General features: G+C 41.7%; 1 protein-coding gene across 1 annotated transcript in view; it reads left to right on the top strand.

Moving 5' to 3' along the window:
- pparab (peroxisome proliferator-activated receptor alpha b) overlaps positions 1–13,917 on the top strand; it is a 37,010-nt gene extending 23,093 nt beyond the window's left edge. Inside the window, exons 3-7 of the mRNA XM_034084838.2 lie at positions 365–528; positions 2,743–2,881; positions 6,430–6,629; positions 9,122–9,575; positions 9,807–13,917. Of these exons, the coding sequence (XP_033940729.1) occupies positions 365–528; positions 2,743–2,881; positions 6,430–6,629; positions 9,122–9,575; positions 9,807–10,051 (1,202 nt within the window). The 3' untranslated portion in view covers positions 10,052–13,917. The remainder of the gene's footprint in view (positions 1–364; positions 529–2,742; positions 2,882–6,429; positions 6,630–9,121; positions 9,576–9,806) is intronic.
- The last annotated feature ends 2,334 nt before the right edge of the window (positions 13,918–16,251 follow it).

Below are 16,251 nucleotides of genomic sequence, written 5' to 3'. Positions count from 1 at the left end.
TGGAACTTGTACCCTTTAAAGTCTGTGAGTGTTCCCACTTTCAAATGGCCAAACTAGTTGAGAAAGTCTGTGCACAAAAATGAGCCTTTCCTCTAAAACAAGCTCCAAGGTGCTTTTACCCCGTCTGCCATGTACAGATTAGAAGAAAATATCTGTTTGTTGATTTCTCTGCCGAACTAAAAAACTATAAAAAAATCTTAGATAATCATAATTTAGAGAATTAGCAATATTTAAAATGTATATGATTTGAAGTTCATTTATCACAGAGTGTTCCTGGCAGCACGAGGGTGTATGAGTTCAGTGGTTTAAGATTGTTTTGCTATTTAGAGTTAATTGAATCAGTTATTTCCTTTGTGTTTTGTAGATGCCCTGACGCCAGCATCCAGCCCGTCCTCCGTTGTTTACGGGGTGGCAGCGGGACAAGAGGATTTCTCATCGTCCTCCTCATCGCTCAATCTGGAGTGTCGGGTCTGTGCTGACCGAGCCTCAGGCTATCACTACGGAGTCCACGCCTGCGAGGGCTGCAAGGTGAGGCGGCAGTACACACATGAATCACACAGCCAAACAAGGGATTCTGTGTTTGTAACTATTTGACGTTGGACATCGGTGAAAACCAGCCAAATGCTGGGTTTAGGACTATTAGGGTTCAACATTATTATTGTGAAGATTGAATCTTTGGGTCAGTCATCGTACATGCATCTGCCTTAACCTGTGCCTTTTATCTCCTAACCCCAAACTGTGTATTACTTACATTACAAGTTACTTGTTAGACGCTTTTATTCAGTACTGTGGACAATCCCCACAGGAGCAATGTGGGGTGAAGTGTCTTGCCCAGGGACACAACAACATGCTGACTGCAGTGGGGTTTGAACCTATGACACCCTGATCCGAACACCAACGCACGATTCCACTGCGCCACACGCCTCCCTTACTAATACTTTCCCTCCATTGGTCAATATTTCTGTGAATATCCATCAATCGCTTGTTTTTTAAGAGGCAGCGAAGGACAAATATAGTCTAACTTGAGGTGTGTGCGCATGTAAACAGCTGTAAAACAATAGGTTATCACAAAAGTCAAGGTAAAGTTGTCCAGCTGATTCTACTTTAAGGAAGGGGTCATTAAAAGTGACCTATGGTACCCAATGGTTATTGTAACGCAGCTTCTGCAGAGATCTGCATTTCTGTATGCAGCCGTATCACATTTCAAAGGCACTACAGAATTGCACCACTCTTCTTTGTTATTGTTTTTAAGCCTCTATTCCAATGTTGACAGAGATGTTAGAGAAATGGCAGGTGATGGAGAGAGAGAGAGAGAGAGAGAGAGAGAGAGAGAGAGAGAGAGAGAGAGAGAGAGAGAGAGAGAGAGAGAGAGAGAGAGAGAGAGAGAGAGAGAAGATAGAGAGAGAGAGAGAGAGAGAGAGAGAGAGAGAGAGAGAGAGAAACATGCGATATAGAGTTGTCTGTAGTAGGAAAAAAACATTCGGCTGATTGTTTACAACTCCTGAAGTTGAAAACATATCTGATAACCATGACAACACCTGCATTTACTAAGGGGTTTTGATTTGTGTGAGAAAATTACAGATTATTGGCACAAACTGATCCTTTCGATGAACCCTGATAACTAGGTTATATTTTTTTACTATATCAAAACAAAATAAGCCACATCATAGGTATAGAGAAAAAACATCAACATGTTTGTTGTAAATGAAACATGAGTTACTATAAAAAACAGCTTACCTGCTTCTTTTAACATCTTACATTATTACTCTTATTAGGTCTGATGCAGACCCAACCAACTTCAAAACACTTCAAACAATGTGACGGGTGAAGTTACCAGAACTTATCTAATTTTGTCCACAAATATGTCAAATATTCTTGCAAAAAAGGAATTCACATACACCCACATGCACCCCTCTCTGGTGCATCATTTCCCCGCTGTTATTAGGTGTTGGAACCGTAATAGGAGGAGGCTGACCTCTGTGTTGTTAATACACCGATCCTTCATGACAGAGGACACAAGCCGTGTCGGCAGGACGCCCATTTGGCCTGATCTTCATGTCACTCTTGTTTTAGGAATGTATATGTGTCTGTGCACGTGAGGTTGGAGGTCAGTGGGTGAGATTCACTCCGAGTTATTTAATATGTGATCACGGGGTTTAAGCGAGCCCCACCAACAGCGCTGTGTCTATTACCACACGGGTAATCTCAATGCTTTATGAGCATTTTTGTGTCCTTCATACTGTGTGAGTGTGTGGGTATTTTGGCACCCTGGGTGATACTTTGGATACAATTGCAAATGAGTATGAATAAATATGTTATTAAGCAATTCCTCAGACCATTTTCTACCCTCTAGCCAACTGCACACATGCCACTAAGTCCATCTGTTCCTCACCAACGTTTAATATTTCTTTTTTTCAAGGTTGTGTAAGTGTGGCCAAACTGATGGTGAAACTCTGTGTCTGATATCGTCACGTTGATACAGAAATAAGAAAACTCCTTTTAACTGGTTTCAAAACAGCAGAGGTTATTAAAAGGCAATTTACTTGTCCGTGTTATATTTAAGGTTGTATTAGCTTTCGTTTCAAACAATTTGTCACTTATTGTCTGACTAATCTGGTCTGTGGTGTTCATGTCTCATTTGGGCATATGGAAATGATTGTATCGAATTACATTTTTGTTCCATGTGTCCAATTTATATAAAAAAATAAATAAATAAATAAAGTTTTCCTCTCATTCCTTCAGGGTTTTTTTCGGCGGACCATCCGTCTGAAGCTGGAGTATGACAAGTGTGAGCGCCGCTGCAAAATCCAAAAGAAGAACCGCAACAAGTGCCAATACTGCCGCTTCCAGAAGTGCCTGTCGGTGGGCATGTCCCACAACGGTGAGTCCGACAGAGTGGGTCTGGGTCTGTTTGAAGACCGACCGACCGACCGACCGACCGACCAACACAACACACACACACACACACACACACACACACACACACACACACACACACACACACACACACACACACACACACACACACACACACACACACACACACACACACACACACACACACACACACACACACACACACACACACACACCATGTATACATCACTTCAGGGGACATTACATTGACTTACATGCATTTCCTGGAGACTTATCCTAACCTTAACCATAACCAACACATGCCTAACCTACCCTTACCCTTACCCTACCCTTACCCTAACCCTAATCCTAAACCTAACCAAGTCTTCACCCTAAAATTAATGATTCCACTCATGGGGACCTCCAATTTGTCCCCATAAGGGAAGCCAGTCCCCACACGTGACTATGTAAACAGATTTAGGTCCCCACAAGTATAGTAATGCTAGACCACACACACACGCACACACGCACGCACACACACACACACACACACACACACACACACACACACACACACACACACAAATTCATGTTTTTAACTAGTAAACACACAGTGCAGTGCAGATGCCAGGAAAGATTGAACAGGCAGAACACACATAATTAGCACACATAAGAAATCTAGCACCGCAGCTGAGTGTCAGGTTGCATGTTAAGGCAAGCCTCCAACTGAAGACTAATCCAGGCTATAAGGGAGCTCCTTCAGAAAAATGTACTAATTCAAACAATTGGACCATCTGTATTTTCCTACTTTAGGAAGGACTTTTTAATAACTTTATTCCTAACATTTACAAAAAAAACTATTAAGAACTTACTTTTAAAATCTCAGTTGTCTTCCCCCTTAGTGAACGTAATACTGTAGTAATTCAAAAACGTATCATATAATTTGTGGTTATTATCCAGCTGCAGTCTGTGTTTCAATCTTGACTGTTTTAGAGAAAACACCACCTGCAACATATGAAATCAGCCTTACATAAGCCATACATTATTCTATTGGTGCGGCTCATGTTTTCTAGGAATACAGTAATAGTGAGGTCAAAGTTTGAGATCCTGGTGAAGGTTGTTTACTATTCCTACACATCCAACGTGGCATGCTGACCCTTGGTTAAGGTCCTGAACTGATTTGGGGGATTAGGCTACGTGTGTGAATCTCTGTTTGTGTGCTCGTGTATTTTTAGTAGAAGGATCACCAAGGTCAATGCAATCGGTGGGTTTACTTATAGCCTGTGCAAACTTGCAGATATTCCATATTGGTGTCAGTGAACGTGAGGAGCCAGCGTCTTCATTGTTGTCCCATGGGGTTATTGACTTGCTGTAAGAAGCTTCTTAAGGCATTGCCCAGATTCTGATGATAATACAATGTCTAAAAGTAGTAGTATTTCCGTCAGCTTCACCTCTGTTTAAGCTAAATGTGTATTGAGTTTCATCGGTGTAAATGTAACCGCATAGGGCGGAAGGAGATTTGAGACCGGTCTGTTGTCTAAGTTATCGATTATAGGAATACAGCACAGCTAAGTTTAGAGCTTTGTTCCTATGTTTGTATCGACAGACATTCAATGTAACAGTTTAGGAATCAGGATGGTTGGTTCTTTTCATTTTTACATATTTCAAATCTGTCCAAAATATGTTGATAAGGGGCAATCGTAAAATATCAGTATGACAGAATGTTAGTTCAATCGTAAAACATTTCTGAAAAGTCTGTGGCTTGCGAGTTGACGCTTTTATCTTCATATGTATGAGTATGTCACATTTTCATTTGTGAAATTGTTAAGAGGCAATCAACATTCTTCTACTGTGATATCCACAAAATCTTTCTTGGTTTCAAGTTTAATACAATGCTTTATTTTTATAGAGACTGCTTATAAATGTTGTCCCTTTTTAATGCTGTTGCAACAGCAGTAAAGTGCTTTTATTATCACACTCCAGCACATGTATAAAGCCTCTGATCTCATGTACTGACAAGAAGCATTGCAATAAACACCATTGAATGTTGTGATAAAACAACAGCAATATACTTGAAGTCTTATAGTGGTGTAGCAGGTGTCTCCCTCCGCATATGAGCCGTTGAAACAGATGAGCTAATGGTATGACAGACTGTCCACCTCCCCACTCCAGTCACAGACTCATCCCCTTACACTAGATCTTAGCAAATGGACTTACTGTATGCTCAGCTTAACATCACTCACTTCCTCTCATCGTAATTAGACCTGGCTCCTGCCCAGGCTCTCGCTGTGGAGCTTTAGCAGCTTCAGATGATCCATCCACTTTGTGAGCAGTAATCTAATGGGCCATCAGTCTGTCTGCTAGCTCAGTAGCTCTTCCCCATTCAGGTCTGCACAGTTAGCTTAGTTTTGTCTCGATAGGGGGCGGCTCGTTCAGAAGACAAGGTGACTCAGATCCCCTTTTATGCCTTTATGATCTTCTGAATACAGGACGAAGGTGCAGCTGGATGTTGGGTTCCTAAAGAGCGGTGTGTTTTTCTGCATACACATCAGATTTGTGCTCGTTAAATTGGTCGAGGAGGGGTTAAAAACAGTTCAGCTCTAATCTTATTAGTCAAATGGGATCAGGCCGTCTGAGAGATGCTGGCATCCTCTCGTAGAAAAACAACTCCTGTCTAGCGTGGAGGCCCACCATAGTACCATAGTAACCTGTTGTGTTCACAATTCCCTGGCTATAATGCATCAAAAAGAAAATGCATGAAAAATCCTACCCAAGCGTTGACACTGGTTAACCCTTTGAAGCAGAGATTTTCATCCCAAAAAAACGTTCATGTTTGTTGATGATAATTATAAAGGATAATAAATATATTCTGATTGATTTGGACTTCATTTTGGTCTCTGTGTACTATTACAATAAAGAAATCCATATATTGTAGGGTTCCTATTGTCCCATCAAGTTCAACCGTGATGACTGAGTGAACCCCATTCTTTGGATTCATCATCATTTGTTAGGATTCCCAGTTGCTCCAGCTGGAACCCAGAAAACTATTCATTTGACTTGATTAAAGTGAAATATGTGGACCTTGATTATATCAGAATTGAAAATCAGCCAGAAAATCATGGATGCAGTGCACACGTTGTACAGGACAGAACTGACAGTTAGAAAAAGTAGCAACCCAGAATATGGTGCTGGGTGGTTTTGGCCAGACTTTGGCACCATGGCTTTGCCAGGTGTTGTTTGTATTGCCCAGAGGACTCATGGAACTATTCTTGGATGCATTCACTGCCAGAGTGAGACTGAAACAGTCAGGTGATGTGTTGGTCAGGTCTGCTTGTCCTGGCTTTTTGGCCTCTCTGAAATATTCAGTAAAATCGAGTGTGTGCGTGTAGGTGTAGTGCGTACATCAAGTTTTTGATCAAGTTTGGTGCATGTTTTAAACTTGGTCTGTTCTTGCTCTTATACAGTCATTCTCTCTGTGTTTTTAAAATGTACTGTTTAATTGCATTTTTTCAAATAACAAATAAACTTAAATGTGTAATCTGACGTCTGACTTTCTGTCTGCTTTGCTTACAGCCATCCGTTTCGGTCGGATGCCGCAGTCAGAGAAGCTCAAGCTGAAAGCGGAGATGGTGACGGGGGACCGGGAGGTGCAGGACCCTCAGGTAGCCGACCAGAAGACCCTGGCCCGGCAGATCTACGAGGCCTACCTCAAGAACTTCAACATGAACAAGGCCAAGGCTCGAACAATTCTCACGGGCAAGACCAGCACCCCTGTACGTTGATTAAGAGTAGTGGGTTGGTGAGTGAAAGGTGTTGCATGTGTGGATCGCGTGTTCACGGCTCTTTACCAGAATTTCCTCACAGGTCGAGGTCGTCTTGTCTTGCAACTTTGAATTTATTTCATCCCCATTGGAGGGCTTTAAATCTAATTCTGAGCACAGTCCACATTTGCAATCAAACTCGTGTCTCAATATGACCTCAAAGATTATGATCAGCCAGCCAATGACAGAAATAACTTGCTCAACATGTAGTTCAAGCCAATACAAGCTGGACGAGGAAACATCTGTATCTGTATAAAGGGCCATCACTTCATCCGTCACTGCCTGGTTCCCTCCATGGCGGCTCTCTATTCATCAACCATCACCCATCCTTAAACATTCCCGAAGCCTCGTTTCTTTCATTCTCTTTTTACGAGAAAAGAGGGGCTGACGGGGGGGGGGGGGGTCATGGAATGCAGCTCAGAGATTTTCTGAATTCTATGAATGGATGTGTGTAGGTGTGAATTAGGTCAAGAGGACAGGTCAGTCCATGCGCAGCTCCATGTTCAAACACAGACCGCGCTCACTGCTGCTGCAGATCAAAGCATCGAGATGGATAAGTGTCCTTTTTAGACTACAAAGGGATTCTGGGGTTTGCATCCATCAGAAAGCAGTCAGTCGCAAAGAGACACAGTGTTTGATCCACCCTTTGGTTTGCGTGTTCATTCATGGTGTAACGGACCTTTTACACAACGTAGAACTCCCTATAAAGTGATATTGTACCATTTGCCACTACTACAGTATGTGTATACATCCCAAAACATTTTGATTCTAAAATAGTTTTGAGCAGTATTACTTAAAAGGAGTTGTTGCATCGTGCAATATTTTAAGACTACATTAAGTTATTTTCTGCTTATTAACATACAATTGTTCCAACACCATCAAATGGTTAATAACTCTCATGCAAAATCCAACCTCAACTTATTTGTATCTTAACTGAGCCAGACGTTGTCCCTCAGGTTAGACTCATCGGTCTCATTGTGTGGGAGGAACGATGAGCTATAATTGTGTCACTCAGCTTTGATTTGTGAACAGTGACTATCAGGTTTATTGTCTGACTTAACTGGTTTTACTGTGGTACGATCCATCTTAACATTACGTACTGTCTTTATGGATGTCTTAAGCTGCCAAAAAAATCAAGCGGCTACAAAAAGCGGTTACTTTCGCCCCAGGGTGACATTGTGCAACATAGACACGTTTTAGAAATGAAACGAGAGATTGACTATTACCAATCGGGCTGCAACAGACGTTTACTTTTCATAATTGATTGACTTTCCAATCATCCTATTGAGCTCTTTGAGTAGGGCTAAATGGATCCATTTAGTTGTGGTGCAGCAGTTAGTCGGGTAAAGTGCTTTCAGTGTATCACCCGTGACCTCCTTTACAGAATAAACTGTTTGAATATGTATAGAATAGACTGACCTACAAACCCCTCTTGAGGTTGTGGCTACACAGTCAAGGAAAGTGATTTTGTCGTCATGGAAATCTTACGAGTCAACAAGGGCTGTGGGCTTTGTACCTTTCTCCACCAGTGACATAAAAACACCTGAGGCTTTGTTTATAATAAGATGTCAACTTCGTCTTTTTTGTTTCTGTGAGATCACATATCCTCAATAAAGTTAGTGAGAGCAAAAGAGTGTTAAGTATATCCATTTAAAAAGTGATTTATTGTACAAGGTTGTTGTGTCACCTGTTACGAGTTATCTCATGATCCAGTGTTGCATTGACCTAGAAGTTCCCTAAAATTAAACTGCTGGGTGTCATGTCGCTCATACCTTTCCTTGTTACACTATAGCCCAGATTTAGCCCTCCTGAGTCAAAGCACACATCCAATGTCATCTGATCCAGGTTTAGCTGCTCCTCATGTTGTAACTGTCCACTGTTGGAAGACTGACGCAGCTAAAAAAGCGAAAGCATCACTGCTAGCCCGGTGCACATTAAAAACATTCCTGTGTACCTCTACAACATTATAATGATGACGAGACTTAAGTTTCAAATATATTTCCTTCTTGTCTTTTACATATGTTTGAGTTTGCCCTTGCAAGCCCTTTTTGCTCTGACACCGTTGGACTTTCAAAACAGCTCTGCTCTCAAATGTCAAGAGATATGATTTGAAGCTAAGTCTTCCTTTGAGTGACGCATAATAATATAGCTGTTGGTTAAAGGAGAGTAATTATGTCATTGTGGAAATATTCGAGTGGCAATAATAGCTCTGGCTAATTTAGCCTCTCCTTTCTGCAAGGATTATGGGTAAACATTCACTTTTTCATGTCGTTGAGGTTTGCTGACTCAGCTTTTTCCATATTTATGCAGTCACGTTTATGTATGTGATGTTTTCCAAAATAACAGTATAAACTGAACTGTGTGTTTGGCATTTGAACTGGAAACCCGTTTTTAACCATACTCTACATGTTTAGGTCATAAAAGTGTCTCTTTTTTCTCCGCAGCCTTTTGTCATCCATGACATGGAGACCCTGCAGTTGGCAGAGCAGACGCTGGTGGCAAAGATGGTGGGCTCAGCGGGACCCCTGAAGGACAAGGAGGCAGAAGTTCGGATTTTCCACTGCTGCCAGTGCACCTCGGTGGAAACCGTCACCGAGCTCACAGAGTTTGCAAAGTCCGTCCCCGGGTTCTCGAGCCTGGACCTCAACGATCAGGTGACTCTTTTGAAATATGGAGTGTACGAGGCCCTCTTCGCCATGCTCGCCTCCAGCATGAACAAGGATGGGCTCCTGGTGGCGTACGGCTCAGGCTTCATCACACGGGAATTCCTCAAGAGCTTGCGGCGGCCCTTCAGTGACATGATGGAGCCAAAGTTCCAGTTTGCAATGAAGTTTAACGCCATGGAGCTGGACGACAGTGACCTGGCTCTGTTTGTGGCTGCCATCATCTGCTGTGGAGGTAAAGATACAGGAACAATAACATTTACACATAAACAACTCGTTTGCTATTTGGGAAATTAGAAGTTATTTTTCCTTTGGCTCTTTAAGGACTTTTAATCAATCTCAAAGCAAATGCTTCTGTTATACACCCAAGGAATTATGGTATAATCTTTCCATTTAATTTGTTTATTCCAACAGGAGATTATATTTAAATCGTCTCACTCAAATTTGTTTTGCTTCCTCTGTTCAGACCGCCCAGGCCTGGTGAACGTGACGCACATCGAGCGGATGCAGGAGAGCATTGTGCAGGTGCTTCAGCTCCATCTGCTGGCCAATCACCCCGACGACTCTTTCCTCTTCCCCAAGATGCTGCAGAAACTGGCCGACCTCCGGCAGCTGGTCACTGAGCACGCTCAGCTGGTACAAGAGATTAAAAAGACAGAGGACACGTCCCTGCACCCGCTCCTGCAGGAGATCTACAGAGACATGTACTGAGGGGTTGTTGAGGAAGAATAACCAGGAGAGGCACTCTACAAATCATCTCCTTTTGTTCAGGGACAGAAGAAGAAGAGTCCTCCATAAGCCATGTTGAACCACTTAAACCCCCATAATGCAGCAGGAGTAACCTTTGGATTCAAGACGCTGATTACATTACATGTTACCTGTTAGAGGCTTTTATCCAAAGTGACTTACATACTCAATACTGTGGGCAATCCCCACAGGAGCAATTTGGGGTGAAGTGTCTTGCCCAGGGACACAACGACATGCTGACTGCAGTGGGGTTTGAACCTGTGCTCCTCCCCCTGATCCGAACACCAACGCACTAGTCCACTGCGCCACACGCCTCCACCTGATGATTCTCTTTGTTTGACAAAGTGCTCCTCGCTCCATTGTGTGGCGCTTCATTAGCAGAGAAGATGTGATGTACAGCTGATTGAGCCCCGATCTAGAAACCAGTGTATGCCATCTCTGACCAAACCCTCAATGCTGATTTGAAGTATTTGAGGTGATCTCCTTGGTTATCCCAATCCCAAACCCTTAACAAAGCCCTACAATGAGGAAAGAAAGTGAACTTGATAGTCACCACTTCAGCAGTATGCTTGAAATCAGATTTGTATACTGATGTCAAAGAGCAATATACCTTCACAGCTAACAACACCCAAATGACCTTATTGGGCAGCAACACTAAGGCAGTATCAACACATTGTTCAAGCAAGGCAGCTTCTGCCAAATCGGATGTCAATAAAGTTTGGTGATAGTTATCCATGCACCTGCCCCCCACCATTACTCTTCAACACACACGTGCTGCTCCTGAAAATAAGCATGTATTTGTACTGTAAGCCATACTGTGTTTGTAATGATACTGGAAATGTTTTGGAAATGCATATTCTTTTCACTTCCTCACAAGACTTGGTTTGGAACTTCATGACATATTACTCAAAATCCAGGCAAACTTATTTTTACACTTCAGATTAAGACAGCTATTTATTTTTCAGAAATGTTGAAGTTTCTTCGATAATTCAACATTGCACTATTTTATACCAGACCTCTGATAAATGCCTTTCTTACAAAACCCATGCACAGACATTTGGCATTGTTTTGTCTCCTGGTATTAAAGGGCTAACACCACGATAAACTGGGTTACAATCTTAGAACTGGCCAAAGAAACGACCTAAAAACAGATTTCATAGAAATGTATTCATCTGATTTTTTATTTCTGAAGCAGTAAAGCCCCGTCCCTCATTAATAATCGTATTGTTTTCTTTCTCTACTTCTCATTGTAGTCTTTCTGCCTTTCACTGGCTGTGTTTGGTCCTCATAACATATGCAGTTGGTTAGGATGCACATGTTCTATATTATTGCAAAGAAAAAGCACTATACCTTTTTAATTTAAAGGTTTTGTTTAGCTCATGCAGTTTCTCTGGCAAACTGTAGGCAAGACAAACACAGGCACGTTGCCGTCTGCACTTATTCAATTATGTAAGTAAGATAAATGGCTTGAAGACTTTCTTTTAGCAACACAGGTGATTGGTGAAGGATGAACATTTCCAGACGATGTTCTCTATCTATGGCGATAACGGTGCATGTGAAGAGGCCAATCCTTTATGTTGTTGAAATATTGCCTTCGCTACATGCTACATAAAGACCTACAGTAATATATAAATGTAAATCTTATCCAAACAAAATTATGAAATTATTGAAATGCAATCACCAGAAATGGACCTTGTGCTTATAATTACATCACATTGTAGAAACAGAGTGTATTGTACATAGCCGAAATGTTCTGCTCTCCCTGACATACAAGGTACTAATACTTTTGTATTCCTCCGTTTGGTAAATACTTTTAAATGTTTGAAATTTTACAGTTAATGTAGTTATGTACTGTATGTTTTTGTTTTGCTTAAATGCCACATACTTGTGTTTTAATTGAATTGGATCATATTTTTATACTAAAGTATATATGTATGACTAAATCAGATAATTATGTATTTGACGATTGACGAGTGCAGTGTAGATAGACTTATAGGTGGGGTAGGTAAGTTTCAGAAACCGGCTCGAGATACACTTTTTGTTATATTCCATGGAATGCTCTTAACATCCCGATAGCAATGAATATCTTAAGTGCTTTGACAAAAAATCCATAAAAAATGTTCGTCTGTAGAAGCCGTAATACTGTAAAAAGTACAACCAATCCTTTTAGCCGACCTACCCTGCCTGTCAGCCTTCCATCGGGGCACAAACTTATCTCGTGCCCTCATTGGTCATGTGCGCGTTCGTGTGTGTTGGAGCAGGGGCTCTATAAGGAAGTGGCAGATTTTCTCCGGTTTCTCGAGCCGGTTTCTCAAATGTACCTACCCCACCTTTAAAGGTAACAGGGCAACCGGTAATCTGAGTATACATAGATCTGAATCCCGTTGGGGACATTCCTTTTGTTAATTGCTATTTTTAGATAGAAAACCATCAAAGCTGCAGTATGCACTCAGTTCATTTCAACTGTATTTCATTTATTTGTTGAATTAAGCTCTTATGATTTGAAGTGAAAGCATACGTGGGCTGTGCAGGGCTGTAATAGCTCACAGCAGTGGATTCAAACTTGACCTCCATGACCTTTTATCATTTGAAAAAATCAGCACTGATCAGACAGTATTGGTCTCCTCTTGTTATACTGTGTTCTCAGGTTGCAAACTCTCATGTGTAATATATATTCACAGAAAGTTATCATCAGAAATCCTCCATAGTTGCCTCCCGTTGTTGAACAAACCATCTATTTGTTTTAACACATCACATCTCTGTGGATAGAGAATGCAGTCATAGTTTGCAACACATCACTGTTTAATAATCGTGTTTTTGTCCCACTTTTTGTCTGACTTTCCTCTCCTCCCTCGCTGCTATATTCTACTAACTCACCAAACATTTCTTATGCCATGAGTAGATTACTGACTTTTAAACGGCCTCTACTTACTTCGTATACCGTCTCACAGAATGTCAGTCCCATATACAGAATTTATTCAATGCAGCTCGGTTTTTTTTCCCTCGCAAGATTTCCGGGAATTGTAGTTCCCAGTAACGCATTGGGATAAACCACACACACTCTGTGCCTTAGCGTGTGCCTATGCCATGAAACACTAGAGATTCAGATAACACACACACACTTTTACAGTGTTTATGTCATCAGCTACATGTAAAATGAATGCTTGAAACACAATAGAGCCACGCAGACAGGAAATTGTCACAGGAGATTAAGGAAAATATCCTACACAGAGACAGAAGTGCTATTGAAGCTTCATTACGGTACAAAAAAAGGAGAAAAGCAAAATGGTTGAAACGCTAGAGCCCTAGAGGAAAAGTCGTGTAAATATTGATGTCTGCTTTCCCTTAGGAATGTTTATTTTGTGTTGAATTGACAAGGGACTTTTTTACTTGTATCAGGGAAACAGTCTTCCTTTGTTGAACTAGCGCAGGACATAGAAAGAAACTGTTCTTCCTTCTCTATCTTTCTAAAAGGAGATCTTAGTGCTCCGCCTTACAGCACACAAACAAAAAACCCCAACAAATATTGATTGATAATGAAATGACCGTTAATTTTACTTTCGAAACCTGACAGAACAATTTACCAGAGGGCAGCAGTCATAGGAATTAGGTTTTTGATTTTTTTTTCCTTCCTGGATTTAATGGAGTTTGTTTTTGTAGCTATAGTGTCATGCAAAGAGATTCCTGAGAGTGTCTTTGGATGTGTTGTTTATGTGTAATGTGGCTTGGTAAACATGCTGTAAATGTTTGATGAATGTATATCTAGTCATTTAAATAATGGAACAAGTTGACATTGAATAGATTTTAAAATAAAATGATTTTTAAATCCACCACATTTGTTTGTTTGATTTGAAAAAGACAATAACAGTTTTTTTTTTGTTTAAACGTTTTATTACATTCACCCTTTCCCCCTCTATATTAGGTTTACACAGTACCATTGTGAGTCAAAGGCAGGGGCGGACTGGCCATTGGGAATACCGGGAGTTTCCCCGGTGGGCCGTTGCTGTGTGTGGGCCGGAGGGCCAACATTTTTTTTTTGCCTAAATCCTACCGGCCCACATTTGTAAGTGTTCCGGCCCAGCCCAGCCCAGTGGGGTGTGGCCAGGGTTGGGTTGTAACGGAATACATGTAACGGTGTTACGTAATCAGAATACAAAAATCAAGTAACTGTATTCAGCTCGCGTTACATTTGAAAAACGAGTAATCTGATTACAGTTACTTTCGTAAACCTGAAGTGAATACATTTTGGATTACTTATTGGAATTATTGGTGGAAAGATTTCCTCACAACATTTAATATTCATTACTAAAGTTACAGCCGAATCATCACATCGCACAAAACCTATTACCGCCGCAGATGGACCAAAAAGGGGAGTGTTTGAAAAAAATGTGCGGGTCCGCTCAGTGAAACAATAACAACGTAACATGGAGGAACAAAAGTCTGCATTTAAATCGTGTGTGTGTGTGTGTGTGTGTGTGTGTGTGTGTGTGTGTGTGTGTGTGTGTGTGTGTGTGTGTGTGTGTGTGTGTGTGTGTGTGTGTGTGTGTGTGTGTGTGTGTGTGTGTGTGTGTGTGTGTGTGTGTGTGTGGTTAAAACACATCAGCCACACCGCTCTTTAGCCTTTCTAATGATTCTGAAGGTAAACACAGTGAAGGCGGTGCGTGAAAGGCGGTGCGTGAAAGGCACTGCGCGCTCCTCTTCTCAGAGGCTGAATTAACCCTCCCGCTGCCTCCTGGTGCTGCAGAGATTTCATGAAGTGAAGGAGGTTTTCCTTCTATAAAACAGCTGTGGGCAGCAGATACTGTGAGAGTCACAGACATGAATACATAGATCAAGGCAGACTGGTGCACACACTCTCCTGTTTTGCCAATCCGGTGCTTAAAGGAATGGTCCACTCATTAGATAATTAATCAAAACTTCAGTATTTAGTGAAACGTTATGTTTAAACCATACCCTGACGAAATCAGCGATATTCCCCGGTAAATAATGATTTTATAGCTCTTTTTTATCAAGACCTGTATATTCCGTCTGGCCGCCGCCATGTTTGCCATTTTCAGTAGTCACGTGATGGTCGTGACGTCATCCATGCGTTCACTTTGTCAATACACGGAAACATGGCGGAGTATTTCAGTTCGGACTCGTCAGCAGAGGAACAAGTTTTGACCAATGTGAAGAGATTGGATGGGGGAATTCAGCCATACATATCAGTATGACAATACGACACCCTCTGTCCTAAGACCCTCACATCGTACAAGGAAAAACTTCCGAAGAAAACCCACAGTTTAAAGGGAACATGGGAGAAACCTCAGGGAGAGCAACAGAGGAGGGATCCCTCTCCCAGGACGAACAGACGTGCAATAGATGCCGTGTGTAAATTGAAAAGATAATACATTTGCAACATAGGTAGTCCAAATGTTTGGAAATGCATGTGTGTATAACAGGAAGATGATATGAGATACTATATGTAAGCATGTAGTACCACCCTTGCTAGCGATTCCCTCTCTAGTTTAGCATACTCAGCTTCGTTGTCCCTGGCCATAGAATCACGATTTTATGGGGCCGGAAAAACTGGGGGGAAATACACACTAGCCGGTACTACGCTATATGGAAAGGCCACCAAAAACTGTCCTGGCCTGGACGTAAAAACGGGGCTAGCCGCTGCAATGGAAATGCGCTATAACATACCTTATTCTTACTCCGAGCACTACTTCTGCTCCTCCGTCGCTTCACACTTGCAGAGGGCGATTTCTCTACTGGCCGAACTGGTGTCCTGGTCGGTGATGACACCAGAAAGACCGATGGTACTGCATCTCCATTAAGTAATGGTTGTTCTTTAAATCCCATGTTATGTTTGATCATACTCTCAGAGTAGTCGTCCGGAAATGTGAAATGTTCGCTGCATACATGAGCCTGTAAATCTCTCGGTTCGGGCCGGCCACATTTCGCGAGCCACTGCCTCCGAATGTACTTCTTATGCTTACCTTTTGGCAACAGATGGAACCGAGCATTCCGTGGATTGTTCCTATCCGAATTATGGCAATATTTCGCGATACAGTGAGGCATATTTGAATAGAGAAACTACAGTAAATAACATGGAGATCAACGTGTCTTCGAAAACCAAAAACCAGTGTTGATGTTATTTCGGTATATAATCAGTTTAAAAT

The sequence above is a fragment of the Pseudochaenichthys georgianus genome, chromosome 6 (assembly GCF_902827115.2).
Source record: "Pseudochaenichthys georgianus chromosome 6, fPseGeo1.2, whole genome shotgun sequence".
NCBI lineage: Eukaryota > Metazoa > Chordata > Actinopteri > Perciformes > Channichthyidae > Pseudochaenichthys > Pseudochaenichthys georgianus.
The sequence above is the reverse complement of the archived record's forward strand: the minus strand, read 5'-3'. Positions and strand labels throughout refer to the sequence as shown.